The 16,942-nt window shown below is 40.6% G+C and overlaps 1 protein-coding gene across 1 annotated transcript in view; it reads left to right on the forward strand.

The window, feature by feature from the left end:
* Positions 1–1,685: 1,685 nt before the first annotated feature.
* The window catches only part of LOC149290624 (ankyrin and armadillo repeat-containing protein-like), a 48,688-nt gene continuing 33,431 nt past the window's right edge, over positions 1,686–16,942 (forward strand). The window contains exons 1-8 of the mRNA XM_089488427.1: positions 1,686–2,280; positions 2,591–3,028; positions 3,996–4,159; positions 11,026–11,141; positions 11,634–11,814; positions 13,550–13,850; positions 14,560–14,761; positions 15,127–15,335. Of these exons, the coding sequence (XP_089344553.1) occupies positions 1,686–2,280; positions 2,591–3,028; positions 3,996–4,159; positions 11,026–11,141; positions 11,634–11,814; positions 13,550–13,850; positions 14,560–14,761; positions 15,127–15,335 (2,206 nt within the window). The remainder of the gene's footprint in view (positions 2,281–2,590; positions 3,029–3,995; positions 4,160–11,025; positions 11,142–11,633; positions 11,815–13,549; positions 13,851–14,559; positions 14,762–15,126; positions 15,336–16,942) is intronic.

Here is a 16,942-nt window from a genome sequence, read left to right on the forward strand (position 1 = left end):
TAAAACAACCTTTGCACAGAGCAGATCTGTTTTCTGTAATCTCTATTATGTCTGCTCTTATAGTCCTTTACTCATAAACTACTGATCACCGGTCTTCAGTGTATGCTTTAATGAAAGATACAGATAATCAATGATACATTTGGAGTGCTGCTACAAATATGTTATGAAAAAATGTTGATTTGGGGGTAAAGGATACATTTCGTTTTGATTTTTTGTATCGTTTCAATGATTATTTTTGCTAGTATATATGCATACATCAGACCCATACTCCAGAATTTGTGTTGTCAAGTAGCTTTCACACTACTTGCTGGAGACCCTAGAAATTAATTTATTAATAACTATATAAATTAAGAACTACTGGTACCTAAACATACTAATCAACATGGCATAAAGACTGTGTAAATATGTTATAACCTACCTTATGAGTCTACTTGCAATAAAATATGTCTCGCATTTACTATCTCCCCTTTGTGATCATGTATAACAGCATTCTCCTGGCTTGCCTGTCTTTAATGGCTGTCCATTTAGCATATTTTCTTAAAGAGTTTATAGCATACATTAGGTATAGAAAACAAGAAAGCTAGATGGGTGGCAAGTCCAAAAATGGGAAGTTTGCATTATTTCATGACAGGTATAGTAAGGCATGTCATATGGTGGGTGAGGCGGCTACTGTTGGAGTACCAGCAGAGCCAGGGCTCAGTTTGTCGAGCTGTACAGGAGCTGAGCCAGACTCACCCAAGTCCATCGTTATAGATACACACAAGGACCAAGGTACTAAACTGTAGTTGGAATCTGAGTTGGGTTTGCTGCAGCTTGCACTCCTTTACTGTTGAGGAGACAAGCCGAGCCAGATGTTGGAATTGAGCCCAGCTAAAGTGATGCCAATGATGTATATAATGGTTGGTTTTCCAGCTCTTGCAATATATCATTTCCCATTTCACGTACCACACAGCACTCCGTCTTCGGCCCTTCTCATAAACTCTTACACTCTTTTATAAGACTTTTTCCGAGATGCACCATGGATCTGCCGTACCATATAAATGGTAGCTCTCCACCTCCCTTTTTTTCATTTCAACTTATTCGATAAGCAGAATTTAGTTACATATAGTCACACGCAGTGTTACTCCTCATTGAAATAAACTATCTAACTCAGAGTTCTCCAAAAGTTCTAAGTTACCATTAGCTCGCTGTATACTACACAGTAGTATACTCAGCACATGCTCCACTTGATGAATGTACACAGTCTTATACAATTTTTACATCTTCACACCACCATAAGACATGGAGATGCAGTAGTCAAAAAAATGGCAGAACAGCATGTATAGTAAAAATCTGTTTTTTTATGAGCATCTTACAAGTTAATGTGTAGACAAAATACATTTAATGACTGGCAGCTTTTCTTTAAAGGGACACCAAGAAGTGCTTGTGTCTCGTGCCCCTGTACCTAAAACTGTGGTACCTTTATTTTTTTGTCAATACCATTTAACCTCACTGGAGAATTTGATGAGCATAGCGTTCTAATTTATTAAAAATTGCTAATATATGGTATATTTTATGTTTTTCAGAAGCTGGGGAAGAACTAAGATCGTATAACTACCATTATGATGCAGATGTTTATTTGCATACAAGTTCTTGTCTAACTTATATTATATATATTTAAGTTGTTATAGTGAATACATGCGAAGATGCTAAGATCAGTGAAAAAATCTGCAATGAAAATCCCAGGGCAAGATGAGGCTTTCATGGCTGAACTGGCAATTCAGAGGAATGCAAATGCCTTCTTTGACAAATTTGATCGAAGTGAAATACAGGAGCTTCTTGCTCATACGACTTCCAGCTGGCTCATTTCCATGGATGATGTGCATTTACCTCTTCAGCTTCCTAGTGGCTTGATAACTCAGTTGAAAACTCTAACCCAACAGAACATTTTCGTTTTGGCTCCAGTGGAGCTGGAGACTAGGCTAGACTGCCGAGAGGTTCACCAGATTATTAGAGAGCTGGCGATAGGAATTTATTGTTTTAATCAAATCCCTTCCATCAGTTTAGATGCCAATTATGACTGTAGTACATCGTGCCACCTACCTCCAGCCTATTATGATACCCTAGTGGGACAGATATTAATCAATATAGATTATATGATTAAGGCCCTCTGGCACGGCGCCTACATGGCAAAGGAGAAAAGAGCCAGATTCAGTGAGCTCTGGCGGTCTAGCATGGATATTGATTCCAATGGTAACCCTCAAACCAAGAAGAACATATTTGCAGAGTTCTCTTCAGCAGGTTAGCTAATTATATATTCATGAAGTCATGAAATTGTTCTTAAGAGCAGAATATTAGACAGTAATGTATGTTGTCATAGTTACACAGCCTTACGATTAAGTTTATTTTTCATCCAGAACATGGACCACTGAATAAGCTTTGCCTTTTGGCCCCTTACACATTTTTAATGATGTAAACAATTCTAAGATTGAATTAATCATGTATATTATTAACACAAAATTGATTTGTTTTGTTTATCCATCTTAAAAGAGGTGGATAAAAAACTAGCCCTATTAGTTACTGAAGCCATTTCTTTTATTTTATGCATAAGGTCTAATTGATATTTCCAGTGATCCTGAGTTTGATGACATATATTCCAAGACATTTGACGTAGATCCAACGTATGAACCCAACAGTCAAGATGAAACTAAGCTGTTCATGAAATACGCAGACAGCATGTCTATAAATATGACTTGTTTTACCCTTGAAGTCAAACGGCATGAAAATCTGTTCATGTATGAGGCATGTTATGTTCTCTCTAATGTTCTGAAACTTACCGAGGAGTACATAGATCCCATCTCATACCAGAGACTCCAGCAAAGATTAACTATGCATCAAAAGATTGTGAAGGAGAATCTTGAGAAGAAAACACAAGTCCGCAAAAATATAGCTTATCTTAAACTCATCGGTTTTCTTGTGCCTTTCTTTCTGGGACTGAAAAAAAAGATGAAAGTACCTGATTTCAGTCACCTCTTGCAGCCATTCTCAGGTATGTTATTTTTTTCCTCAAGAGTATAGGCAGACAAAAGAGATATGTACCTAGCTGTTTCATGAAACACTTGGGTTTTTATTCTTTACTTGTTACAAGAACTTACTCTAGATTGCTGAGCATTTATGATGGCCAGGGGAGGTGGGAATTCGGGCACTCTATAGCCTAGCTTATCTCTTGACACAAATCATTGGATTTCTTTCATAAATGCATTTTAAAAACATTGACTGCATTTGCCTCTTCCTAACACAAGATGCATCCAAGACTCTTGTTCATCCCTCCTTATCTCCTATATTCCCTACTGTAACCGGTCTTCCTCATACCTGCCTTGCCCCCTTTACAATCCATCCGTTAAGGCTGCTGCCAGACTTGTCTTCCTTACCCATCACTACCCTCCTCTCCTATCTGTCAGTCTCTTCATTGGTTATCTGTATGCTTCAGCTCTTCATAGCGGTTCCCCTACATACATTTCCTCACTCATCTCCAAATATATTCCCACCTGGTCTCTCTGCTCATCCGATGACCTCCATCTGTCATCTGCTCTGATTTCTACTTCACAATATTTCTCAAGGGCTGCCTCATCCTCTTGAATGAGCTTCCATGCCTTATCCAACACGCCTCCTGCCTTTAGTCCATCCTTCAAGACCCACTTCTTTAGGGATGCCTATCAATGTTAATTCCCTTCCTACCACCTACCTCTAGCTCACCTTTCTTAGTCCATCTCCTGCTTTCAGACTGTACTTACATGCAGCAATATTATTATTTATTTAACTAGCGTGGCAGGTCCATCGCAGAGAGTTGCACTTTTACCTCTTGTGTAAAATAACGCCTAGATCGTAAACTCATTTGATTTAGTGAAAATCATTACGTTATGCACTGCTTGCTGAGGCTCGTTTATCCATTGTACTGTATAATATGTTGTTGGATCAATAAATGATAAGTAATAATAACGTTCTTTAATTTGCAGACGATAAAGTTAAGACTGAACGTGAACTTCCTCCGCTCATGCTAGGTCAAGATTTTAAGTGCCAACATTTTCATTATCAAACAAACGAGTATTTCCACTTGCATGGTGGAATCGAAATTGATGTGGGAACACCTACTGTTGAACCTGTGTCTGAAGATATTAAGGTTTGGTGTAAAATATGATTTTTCTCTCTCTATATTGTGAGACTCTCATCTGTAACTTTTATACTAGAGGTAGTTTGTCTCCTATGTGTGGGTGAAGCAACTTTGAATATTTTTTATAGATTTGGTGATCCATGCATACTCCTCCATACCACATAACCTGAAATGGAAACAGCCAATGTATTACTCATCACATAGTGGTCCTCTGGCATAATCCACTATTATACCAGTTTACTGCAAAATAACACATTATTTTTCCAATGTTAAAGGCTGCTTGGATCTTGTATTTTGAGGGTATAAAAAATACAGGGTCCACAAACACTATTTTCCAAGCCTTTCCTAATGAAGCTGGCGGCACAAGACTTTTCAGACGTTCAGATAATATAGACCTGGCCTTATAATTGCCTTCTAGAAAAAATGTATGCATATATATCGTCTCACATAGAATGGGCATGAGGAGGCTCAGTGGATAAGGTGAATGGTTTACAGGATAAATATATATTTATGTATATAAGAAAGTATTAAGGGTTCTCTATATGTATAGTTTAAGTACATCAAGGGATTCAACTAAGTACAAGAGGGAAGTACTGGATACCTCAAAGGAGGAGACATGGTAAGATAAGAGGTTATAGTTAGACTTGCGCATTCATCTTCGGGCGAACATTTAAACGAGCACGAAGAGGCCGTTTTTTTGTTCGTGCCGAAGACGCGCCGAAGAGAATACAGTGCCGACAAAACGTAGGAGAAGACGAAGACTCACAACCACGAAGAATCGAAGATTCTTTGTGATCGTCTTCGTTTTTGCCGCGCAGCCGCCAAAATTTCAAACAGGAGTGAGCTGATCCTCGTCTCTCCAATCAGCTCACTCTTGTGACGTCACGCTAAGGGTCTCTTCCAATGCCTGTGCTGCTGTTTTTTTAATTCTGAAGGCGCCTTTATAAGACCAGAGCTTGCCTGAGAGATCCATTCATTTTTCGCTGTGACTGCTTTGGCAACGCTGCTGTGCTGCATCCGAGCGTTACAGAGAGATTGTTCTGTGTGAGACTGGTAAGCCTTAGCCTGCCATTTCTAACTGTGTACTTCATCCTCACTTCAGTTCTACTGAATTAATATTTAATAATAATAATTTTATTAATTTAAACATTTTTTTATTTAATTTTTTAATTATTTTATAATTAATAATTTAATATTTTAACTGTGTAGTGCTGTTGAGTTGACAGTGCACTCAGTGCCTCACTGGCACTGGGGTGCCCTTGCCCTGGGCTGGCACTAGTGCCTACTGCCTGTCCTGCTTAAATAAATTAAATAATAGAATTTATAAATAATTTAATAGAATATATTATTAATAATTGAATACATATAAAATGATATATATATTTGTCAGTTATATATACTATAGTTAGTATAGTATTAGTAATAGTATACTAGTGTAGCGTGTACTGTAGACATTCAAGATATCTACTAGTGTCTAATCTAAAATCAGTAATATTAATAATTAATAATTGAATACATTATAAAATTATATATATATTTGTCATTTATATATACTATAGATAGTAATAGTATACTAGTGTAGAGTGTACTGTAGACATTCAAGATATCTACTAGTGTCTAATCTAAAATCAGTAATATTAATAATTAATAATTGAATACATTATAAAATTATATATATATTTGTCATTTATATATACTATAGATAGTAATAGTATACTAGTGTAGAGTGTACCGTAGACATTCAAGACATCTACTAGTGTCTAATCTAAAATCATTAATATCAATAATTCTATAATTCTTATCTTAATAGTTAATTAAATTAGCTATAAAAATATAATTAATAATTACTACTATCTTATAGTTCAGCTAATCTATTATACTGGTGCTGCAGCTCTATAGTTTGTGCTTTGTTTTAGCAACAGCAAGAGACCAAGTACGTTTTTCTTAATTAATAATATTTCATTTTATTTCATTTGTTTTGCTCACCTCAGTCCATCAGTGAAGTGAACTTGTTGGGCCAGTGAGTGCAGCCGCATAAGTGCTGTGTTCTTTTTTGATCAGCAAGCAGTGACGTTAACTGTTTTGCAAAGATTTTCTCATTTATTTTACATTTTATTTTAATTTTATTAAAAAGTACCCTTAGTGTTTTGCTCACCTCAGTCCATCAGTGAACTTGTTGGGCTAGTGAGTGCAGCCGTATAATATAATATATTATATAATATAATATAAATTCTAATTCATAATCTATAATATATATAAGTAATTCTTTCTAATTCATAATCTATATTCTATCTATAATCCAAAATATAAGTAATTCTAATCTATTAATAATATAATATTATATATAACTTAACCTCAGTTTAGCTTAGTGGGCTTGAGAGCGTCTGCCTAGAGTTAGACTAGAATACTAATATAACTTTAGGTTTAGCATAGTAGTAGGATAGTCTCTTCGGCCAGTGTAAATTCAAAGTCTTACATTTTTTTTATCCCCCTTTTTTTTTTTTTTTTACGTTTTTTTAAACACTACACTACACACACAACACAAAATTTGAAATGGATCCTCCTTTTGGGACTAAGGAGAGACAAGCTCCACCACCACCACCACCACCAGCACCACCACCAGGTCTAAGATGCAGCCTTTGCGTCAGTCTAGTCCGCCAAGTAGGCCAAGCTCTCGCTTATCATTTGGGGAAGCATTGCTTGAAGGATCATCAAGTAAAGGAAAGGACCCAAAAGCAGGCAGTAGTAGTGCGGCTAGGCCCACAAGCTCTATGGTTTTTTACGGAAAGCCTAAAGCACCAGAAGCACGTTCAAAGTTAAAGGGTAGCACAACTAGTACTTCTACTAGCCCAGTGAGTAAAAAGAAGTGCCTTTTGCCCCAGGCAGCATCTTCCCCATCCACGAGCAGCATGCAAGGCACCAAGCAGAGCCAAATTAGCAGCAAGACTCAGAGGGGTCCCAAACCAAAGCGATCTCATTCCTTTGTAGGGAAAACCACCACCACCACCCCCACCTCTACCGCCTCTACCACCACTAGTGCTGCGCCTACTGTTCCCACCGGTACCGCCAAGCCATGTCCTCCTAGTACCTCTAGCAAGCCACCAAGTCCTTACAATATTTTTGTGAAGACAGAGAGAGGGCTACACATAGTGGAACTCCACCTAGCGAGGTAGCAGAGGAGCCTGAGACTGAGAGGCCAAGTGCAGAGTCTGTTCTTCGTGCTCGCACTACTACTAGTCATGAGTCTCACGACGATATCAGTCTTAGCTCCAGCCTAGCAGGAATTCCATTTGATCTGGCTAATGAAGAACTAGACAATGAGCTAGAGGAAGTAGAGGAGATGAGTGGTCAGGAATCAGATTCCTCAGGGAGCAGTGTCCAAATGACTAGTGCACAATTTTCCCCTGAGCCTCCACCTTCTCCGCTACGATCATCACCATCACCACCACCAGCAGCAGCAAAACCTAGCAAATCTAAAGTTAAAGCAATTAGCAGTCCCACTATGGCCAGTACTGTTACCACCAGTCCCACCACCACTAGTTCTGCATCTGTTCATCCACCCCGAGCAGTAGGAGCAGCACCCAAGGCACACTCCAAGGCTATGCGCTCCCCAATTTGGGAGCACTTTGAAAATGTTGAAGAAAGGCGCTATGGAAAGTGCAAACATTGTGGGAAGCTAATAAGCAGAGGGAAAGTGTCTGGCCATTTTACCAGTGCTAGCATGAAGCATCACCTCAGCACTCAACACAACGCTGTGCTATTGGGGAAAGATGCAGAAGTAAAACTTGCAGGCAGCATAGCTGGTGGCCGTGGAAAAACCCCAACAGCTGCTTCTGAGCCAATAGCAGCAGCAGCTGCAGCTAGTGCTGGCAGCCAGAGACCAAGGCAGGTTGGAGCACTGCATGTCCAGCCCACCCTGGAACAATTTGTAGCATTCCAATCCAAAAGGTCAATGCCCAAACAGCAGGCCAATAAAGTAACGCGACTTATTGGTCAGTTCATTGCTGTTGGAGGGGCATCCTTCTCTATGATCGAAGGGGGGCCTTTCAAACAATTGATGGCGGCTGTGGCTCCACAATATACAGTTCCGTCACGTTCCACTTTCAGCAGGAACATTGTCCCCTCATTGTATCGGTCCTGTGTTGCAGCAGTGAAAGAGGAGCTTTCCAAGGCTGCTGGTCAGTGTGTTCATTTCACTACAGATTTGTGGAGTGCACCTAGCGGCCAGCATGCCTTTCTTTCTTTGACAGCACACTGGTGGCAGCCCGGTGTGCCCAAGGAAGCTGCTGCAGCAGGCTACCGATCTTTCCTTCTCCATGCAGAAGTGATGGATGAAAAGCACTCTTCCCAAAATATTCTACATGCGATGAGGAAAATGTTTAGCCTTTGGGTGGGAGCAGAGGCAGGCACCAATGTTGAAGTTGGTTTTGTGGTAACTGACGGAGGTGCCAATATGGTGAAAGCGCTGCGAGATGGTCATATTGTTGGTGTGCGCTGTGCAGCCCACATCATCCATCTTGTAGTGAAGGCAGCAATGTCAGAAGGAACTAATGTGGCAGCAGTAATTCTGTCCCGCTGCAGAAAGATCGCTGGGCACTTTCACCATAGTGTTAAGGCTAGCCAACTTTTGAGGGAAGAGCAAGGTCTTCCCGTACACTGCCTACGTCAGGATGTCAGTACACGGTGGAACTCCACGTTAGACATGCTGGAGAGGATTTTGGAGCAGCAGAGGGCAATCCATAATCTTGCCTCAGAGCACAATATTGGGATTACATCTCCATTGAATAGGGAGGATTGGACAGTGATCGCCCAGCTAGTCGCAGTCCTTAAACTAGGGAACCGGCTTAAAATCACTCAAGGGAGCCGGAGGTCTGTTAAAGACCTCCGATACCGCTCCCTTGCGAGCCTTCTCCTCCAGCGGCGGACATTACTGTCTGTCTCTGGAGGGGTGCCGGGTTCTGGCAGGTTGGCACCCCCCTGATGAGCGGCACCCGATGTGGACCGCCCCCCCCCCCGGCCCCCGCTAGGTACGCTACTGGGCTAGATTCATGCCCAAAATGTCCCTAATGGTAAGGGTAGTTTCTCCCCCCGGGCTGCGTCTGTTTGCGGTGTTGCAACGCCTGCTGCCTCCGCCGGAGTAGCCAGCTTACGCTAGGGCCTAGTGTCTGAGCTCTGGAAGTCCGCTGTCAAACGTCTAGGACTGACAGTTGTTTGGATGCTTTGCCCTGGGGTGAAACAGGTGAGTGGGTCGCCAATTGCCCACTCATTCGCCTTTTCCATTTCCATTTCATTTTTTTCCGTCTGATACACAACCTACCAAACATAACACACACAATAACACATATAACACGGTGACATAACACATAATACACACATGTACAATTCACAAATCACAAGGACCTTTCCTCCTGTTATTTGCCCTGGCCTTCACTTCTACACTCACTAGCATTAACGCTATAACTCACACTTCACCCTATAAAATTTTTCAATCCACATAGCTGCCAACAGACCCAACTTTTTCAGGGACAGTCCTGCTTTTTTCCTGTCCCATCAAATTTAGCTAAACTAGGTATGCTAGTGCACATAGGTATAGCTGGGTAGGGTAGCACTACAACATTAAATAAATATAATAAAGTAAATAATAATAAATATAACTTTAAAATAAAATTAAATAAACCCATTAAAATTAAATTATTATTTAGACATAATACATCTTTAACCAAAACAGTGCACTGCTAATAATCTTAAAAATAACCGTACATTAACCCTAAGCTATTTTTTAGTTCTTGTCCAACATTTTTCCATTTGCATACCTGCCAACACACCCAACATTTTTGTGGACAGTCCTGCTTTTTTCCAGTCCTGTCCAGTAAACGTTGGGTTGTTGCAAAGTATGCCATTATAATTAGGTAGCAAATGTTAGGCATGTATTACAAGTGGTCCAAAATCAATTTAAAAATGTAAAATAATCCCTATTCTTTTATTAAACATCTATGGATGTGTGACTGTGTATGCTAAAAAGGAGGCCAAGTTCCTTGGAGCATTTGTCTAGGTCATTTTGTGTACAGTACACCTCGGTACGTGTGTGCAACTCTATTGGTCGTTTCGGCAGGGGGCTCGCCTGCCATCAACGAATGAGGTGCATTCTGCAGTTCTGCAATTCATTTGTTGATGCCAGACCAGCCCCCTTGCGGCGACCAATAGAGTCGCACACACGTACCTTCATGGTGCGAACGCATCTGCTGCTGCTGCTGCTGCTGCTCCGATGTGTTCTTAACCCCGTATTAACCCCTGCTACGCAGCCGGGAGGAAACGAAGATGAAACGAGCACGAAGAATGAGCACGAAGAATGGGCGAATATTCGCGGAATACGAAGGTTTTTTTTTCTCCGAAGACGAGTACGAAGACTAACACGAAGAGCCCACTGGTGCCCAAGTCTAGTTATAGTCTAAAGCTAGAGACTCAGAGACATAGATTCATTGTAGGGAAGTGGTTTTTTTTGTTTGTTTTTTTATTTTTATTTTTTATTAAAAAATACCAGACATCCAGTGAATATACAGCATAAACCAAATAAGTTTTAACTTTTCCAGCTGTTTCAAAATATTTACTGTATTTACTTTGGGCTCTCCCCTAAGCATGACCAAGGAGAGCACCCCTAGCCATCGCCCTCTGCCCCTGGTTTTGCAGCAGGGGGACTATCATCCTCCGGGCCTGCCACCGGTAAGGTTTTACCCATCAGAGTAAAAAAGTAGCAAATGGTACACGTGGCTGGTGAGAAGGTAGAAGATTTTAACATTTTAAATCTATTATATATAAGGAAAATTATAAATTAGAATATTTGTCTTTACTGAATAAAGTGTTTCTACGTGTTTCAGGCAGCATATGAAGATATAGTGATCACAACAGCAAATCATATTAATGAGCTACAAAATCTTGATACGACTTACAGAGAACATTATCCCATACCCATCATTCAGATTGATGGAAAGAGGTCAGTTACTATAGGCAATTTATATAACAAAATGTATTAGACAAGTTATTTAACAAAAAACACCAATATTTTCAATCTTGTGCCTGGAAATGTACTTGCCCCCCTCCTTCAATAATTGTTTTGGGCCATTTCAAAGTGTCCCAGACACTGTCAATATAATGATGTCACATAAAAGAACTTAAGGGAATTTACAGCATGATGGGCATCATCTTTGAGTACCTGGAAAACAATATTCTTTTTTGTGATGTCCTCAGATTGACTTATTTACATAAACTGACTGTTAATCCGTCTCTAATTACTGGAAGGGAGTTGCAATGCAAATAGCAAGTCTTTTCCAAGCTCAACATTTTAGGAATAAACATGTTTCTGAATCTTTAAATATTCTAAAAAAAAAAATATGCTAAACTGGGCATATAAATATTGAAATGTTGGAATCAATATCAAATGGCTAGGGTTTGGGGAGTATAATTTCTATTTTAAAATGTATTATAGTTACTATGCCATTGGAATCCAGCTTGAAGATTTCTATCAGGCAACAGTAAAGACACAGTGGTGGGGAGCAATGAATGGATTAATAAGCAATCTGAAACCCAAAAGGCTTCCCTTAACGGACTCCCAGCTCCATGAACAATTCAAGAAGAAATTTGGTTACAATAAAGCCATTAAATGCAAGGTACGATATGTGAAGGGTTAGGTAAGTGTTCTGTGTTCCATTGAGTAATGAACAGTAAGGGTTATATGCCAAAAGAGTCTGTAGATCGCCCACTTACATTGACATTGGTAAATAAAATAAGCAAAAGTGGTTAATGTGCTACGCATGTAAAAAATAAAGGGGTAACTTATGGGCAACTAAATAATAGGAGGACACAGCTGCTTCCCAGTACAAAGGGTGGCCCTAAGCCTCTAGGCAGCTAACAGACTAATGAATAGCTCTTATGCAAAAAGATGGAGAAACAGGAAAACAGAGGGCTTTATACACATAGGAGGACAATAAAACGCATGAACATAGATAAGCAGCCAAAACATATTTCAGGAAAGGAATCAATTCAAGGGAACAAAAAGGACAGGTGACATATGGGGCAGGTCTGGGGGAAGAAAGCTAGCGTGACTTATGAGAACTTCCCATTTCCGAGCCAAGTTGTAGTTGTTTTAGTCCCACACAGAGACATGCTTTACAGTAAAGTAATTAATATTTCGGCTGCTGGTTCACATGGGGACATGAGCACAAAACAGTAATTCGTATAAAGACTTCTCAGGGGCTGCCCCAATACGATGAAATGCCCTGCCCTGGCTTATTACACTCTCCTCTGATCTCCAGTTCTTCAAACATGACCCATGCACTACACATTATCATTACGGCACTGTGTATAAACTGTTCGAACACCCAATAAATGACACGGAGGCACATTGGATTTAGAATTGGCCACGGCATTTATTTACTAAATGCCGCGACATTGTTTATTACTCCAAATTTAACAGTATTAAAGAAATGTACACGTCTTAAAATTCTGAATTTAAAACTGAACCGACCATAACTTAATGGTCCTATTGACGACACCAGCCCCGCCAGATACCACCGGTAGTTGTAAAACTCAGGACACGATGGGTCGGGGCAATAAACACCTTGAATGTAGAAAACCTGTATGGGCATCACTCTAACACAAACTAGATCAAGGTCTAAAAACCTCTGGATCACTCCGCCAGATCCCAACGCAATCCAATGCAGCCGTCCTCCGCTGAACTCCTAGACTCGGGGAGGGAGGGCGGGAATCTTCTCTCCTCTGTATATCAGTTTGAAATAATGAATATGGTTATTTCACATAAATTTATACAGTATATTTTCCCTCCAAAATAAATCCCACCCAGGTGATACTGAGTCGCTGACCGATGTTTGACCCCAAATCCTCCCCCAGTTCCTTCCTGAGTGCATGGCTGGGTCATGTAACCCCTTCTGCCTATACGTCTCCAGGGGTCTCTTTCTCACTTCTTCAAGGAAGTTTATCAACTAACCAACCTCTCCTCCTCCTACCAACCACTACATTTCCTAGTTGGGAGTTTCTCGTACCTTCCTAATCTTCAGTTAGTCTATGTCTAGTCATAACATTTATTAGAACAATGATCACACTGGTATTCACTTGCCTGGCTGATCTAATTTAAGTTTTGGCACGTTTCCTTCTTTGGGTACATACCTCCACCTTCTTGTAGATTGTAACCTCATTAGAGCAGGACCTTTCTCCAAATTATTTGATGTACTGTTTTATAGACAGGTTGTCTAGTTGCTTGTTGTACATGCCTTGAGTATATACATATATATTATAGCTCAACATAAATCAATAAATAATAAGATGAACCCCCCAAATCAGCCATCTGTTTTTCAATCTTACAAGAAACTTGTGTTTGTCTTTCAGAATCTGTCATTTGGATTAAAATCTGCTGCCGAGAGAGGACTAACTGCAATTTTTCATACGTTTTGTCGGAAAACACCAGTTTCTGGTCTTAGTGTTGTTGATGTGGCCGGCTATGCACTTATCCACCACGCTGCCATCCACAATCGCGTGGCAATCGTATCTCAGATAGTGAAAGTTGGTTTGAATGTGAATCAAAGGCGCAGCGACCATCTCTCTGGTCAAGGTAAGCTGCTGCCTACCCTCTCTTTACCTTCTACGTGTGTAATTCTTTTTTGTTACACTAGTTCACCAAAAGATTTTGGTTAATTAAAATCAGTACTTTCTGACCATTACTCCTGTGCTTTTATTAAATAGTTTGGCTGTAGTTACCGATACAATACAAATATACTGCAGGATTATGATTTCAAAGTCTTCTTATTTTGTTAAGACGAACAAAAGCGAGTTTGGGATCGCTTGTGGAAAGAACAGGTTATTTTCTTAATTTACAGTTATGATTGTAATTTAGTTTCAGCTACAGAGATCATAGCCAAATAATTTCCGGGAACATAATTTTGTTTCAAATTAAAACATAATTTAGTGGGACATTTTGGTTCAGATTAGGCTATGGCTAGTGTGCTTAAACACCTATAAAACAGGTGAAATGCATGTGGAGGCTGAAACAGCCTGAAGTAGAAGTAAAAATTAAAATGGCCCCAAACTCCAGGGTATTTCAGGGCCGGTGTTGACGGTACTTTGGAAGACACAGCAGATTTTTATTGCTGTGTACAAATTGAGGGGACCTTTGAGGGTCCATCTTCCATATGCTAGTCACAACCTTACTAACCCAAAGCTGCATATCTCATCAGTGGTAGAATGCATCACATCATCCTGATTATTTGGAGCCTGCTTACTACATGTAATTATTAGGCTTTTGTCATTGATACCTGTATTTTACAATATGGCATTGCATATTATTACACAATATCTGTGGATATGCATGGGAATTTTCAAACTTGTAAATCTTGCTGCAGGACCAACAGCCTTACACCTAGCAGCTCAATGTGGCTCCTTAGAAGTCCTGTCCTGCCTCCTGGCCATGAAAGCAGATTACATGCTACATGACAAACGCGGATGGATGGCCATTCATTTCGCTGCCTTCTACGGCACCATTCCGTGCATTCGAGCACTCTGTAGGAAAGACCTTACACTGGTGGAAATGGAAACCAAATCTGAGTGAGTAAGCACTATGTCAGCAGCAAAATATTCTTTTAAATTAGAACTCTGGAAAAGTACTTCTGTAGTAAGTAAGGCTACTTGCATTTATTATTGAAGAGGAGCTTAAGAAGGTAGTCTGAGTTTTTCAGAATGCTTTCAAAAATATTTAGTAGACTTTTGCCAGTTACATTTCTCTAAAGGATGACATCACAATTAAAACACAGTAGTAAACGTATTATTTAATAAAGTAATGTATATATTTGGGCTGTATTGGGCTTTTTTTGTGTTCGCCATGAGACATGAAGGAAATATACATACACAGAGGGTGCACGAGAAATACTTTTGAAAATCAGCTGTTGACTGGACATTTTCTCTGCACGCAGATATCGGTCCACACCACTTTTGCTCGCAGTTACTTCTGGGGCATTGGAAGCCCTTAAGTATCTTTTGTCCCTTGGTGCAGATTGGAAAAAAACAGACAGCTCGGGGAACAATATTATTCATTTGGCTGTTCTCTATTTTCACACAAATATCCTGAAATATATTATTGGACTAAATATACAAGAGCTTGACGTGTGGCACCACCTTGTCGGTAAGCACAATTTCATATGTTCCTTTACTATCTGAAAAAAAAAGTTGTGTTAATTGGAAGCCAATATATATAGTGATATAATATGATCTCACATTGGACAGTCTTCTAGGTGTAGGAAAGAGTCTGAGACATATTCTTTGCTTAAAATGCTTGGTTGTCCCCAATCAATACCCCTGATCCAGGTGAAAATCTAGACCACACTCTAGAGCAGACCTGGGCAAAGCACGGCCCGCGGGCCACATCCGGCCCGCTGAATAGCTCGGACCGGCCCGCAAAGAGTGTTCTGGTGACTCACCAATGAGTCCGGTGTCCCCCCCCCGCCCCGGTCACTTACCTTAAACTCCTGTGTTGGAAGCGTTTGTCTCGGGTGCCGGCGCTTTACGCTGGGCGCCGGCATATGACGTCAGACGCCGGCGATCAGCAGTGAAGCGCCGGCACCCGAGACAAACGCCTCACGCTTCCAACACAGGAGTTTAAGGTAAGTGACCGGGGGGGGGGGGGAGATCCTGAGAAGGGGGGGTTAGGGAGTTAGAGGGGAGATACTGAGAAGGGGGGGTTAGGGAGTTAGAGGGGAGATACTGAGAAGGGGGGTTAGGGAGGGAGGTCTTACTGTGTGTGTGTGTCTTACTGTGTTTGTGTGTGTGTGTCTTACTGTGTGTGTGTATCTTACTGTGTCTGTGTGTGTCTCACTGTGTCTGTGTGTGTCTTACTGTGTCTGTGTGTGTCTCACTGTGTCTGTGTGTGTCTTACTGTGTCTGTGTGTGTCTTACTGTGTCTGTGTGTGTCTTACTGTGTCTGTGTGTGTCTTACTGTGTCTGTGTGTGTCTCACTGTGTCTGTGTGTGTCTTACTGTGTCTGTGTGTGTCTCACTGTGTCTGTGTGTGTCTTACTGTGTCTGTGTGTGTCTTACTGTGTCTGTGTGTGTCTTACTGTGTCTGTGTGTGTCTCACTGTGTCTGTGTGTGTCTTACTGTGTCTGTGTGTGTCTCACTGTGTCTGTGTGTATCTTACTGTGTCTGTGTGTGTCTTACTGTGTCTGTGTGTGTCTTACTGTGTCTGTGTGTGTCTTACTGTGTCTGTGTGTGTCTCACTGTGTCTGTGTGTGTCTTACTGTGTCTGTGTGTGTTTTACTGTGTTCATAGCTTATTCAGTTATTGTAATAAATATTTTAGCCCATTTTTTAGCTCAAAATATTTTTTCCTTTTTTTTCTCCTCTAAAATCTAGGTGCGTCTTATCAGCAGGTGCGTCTTATAGAGCGAAAAATACGGTATGCACTCCGAAGCCTTGTTCATTTTGTTCACTTCTGTGCTGTGCTAATAGTTATTCAGGCCTTACTTATTCAAGCACCTCTACCAATGACGTAGGCTTGAATAACTTTATTAAACAGCACATAAGTTAACAAAATGGACAAGGCTTCGGAGTTTGTAGTTTGTAGAGGTCTGGCCCTCTAAAACCATTCCAATTTCTCATGTGGCCCCATGGGAAAATTAATTGCCCACCCCTGCTCTAGAGTGTATAAACAGCCTGGTAGTGGGATGGAGAACCAACTCTGCTCTTCTGGATACTCCCCACTAGTGACTCAAAGTACTTTATGCAAAATTATTGGT

Source organism: Sceloporus occidentalis, unplaced genomic scaffold (assembly GCF_023333645.1).
Source record: "Sceloporus occidentalis isolate IW3139 unplaced genomic scaffold, rSceOcc1.0.p SCAF_38, whole genome shotgun sequence".
Classification (NCBI taxonomy): Eukaryota; Metazoa; Chordata; class Lepidosauria; order Squamata; family Phrynosomatidae; genus Sceloporus; species Sceloporus occidentalis.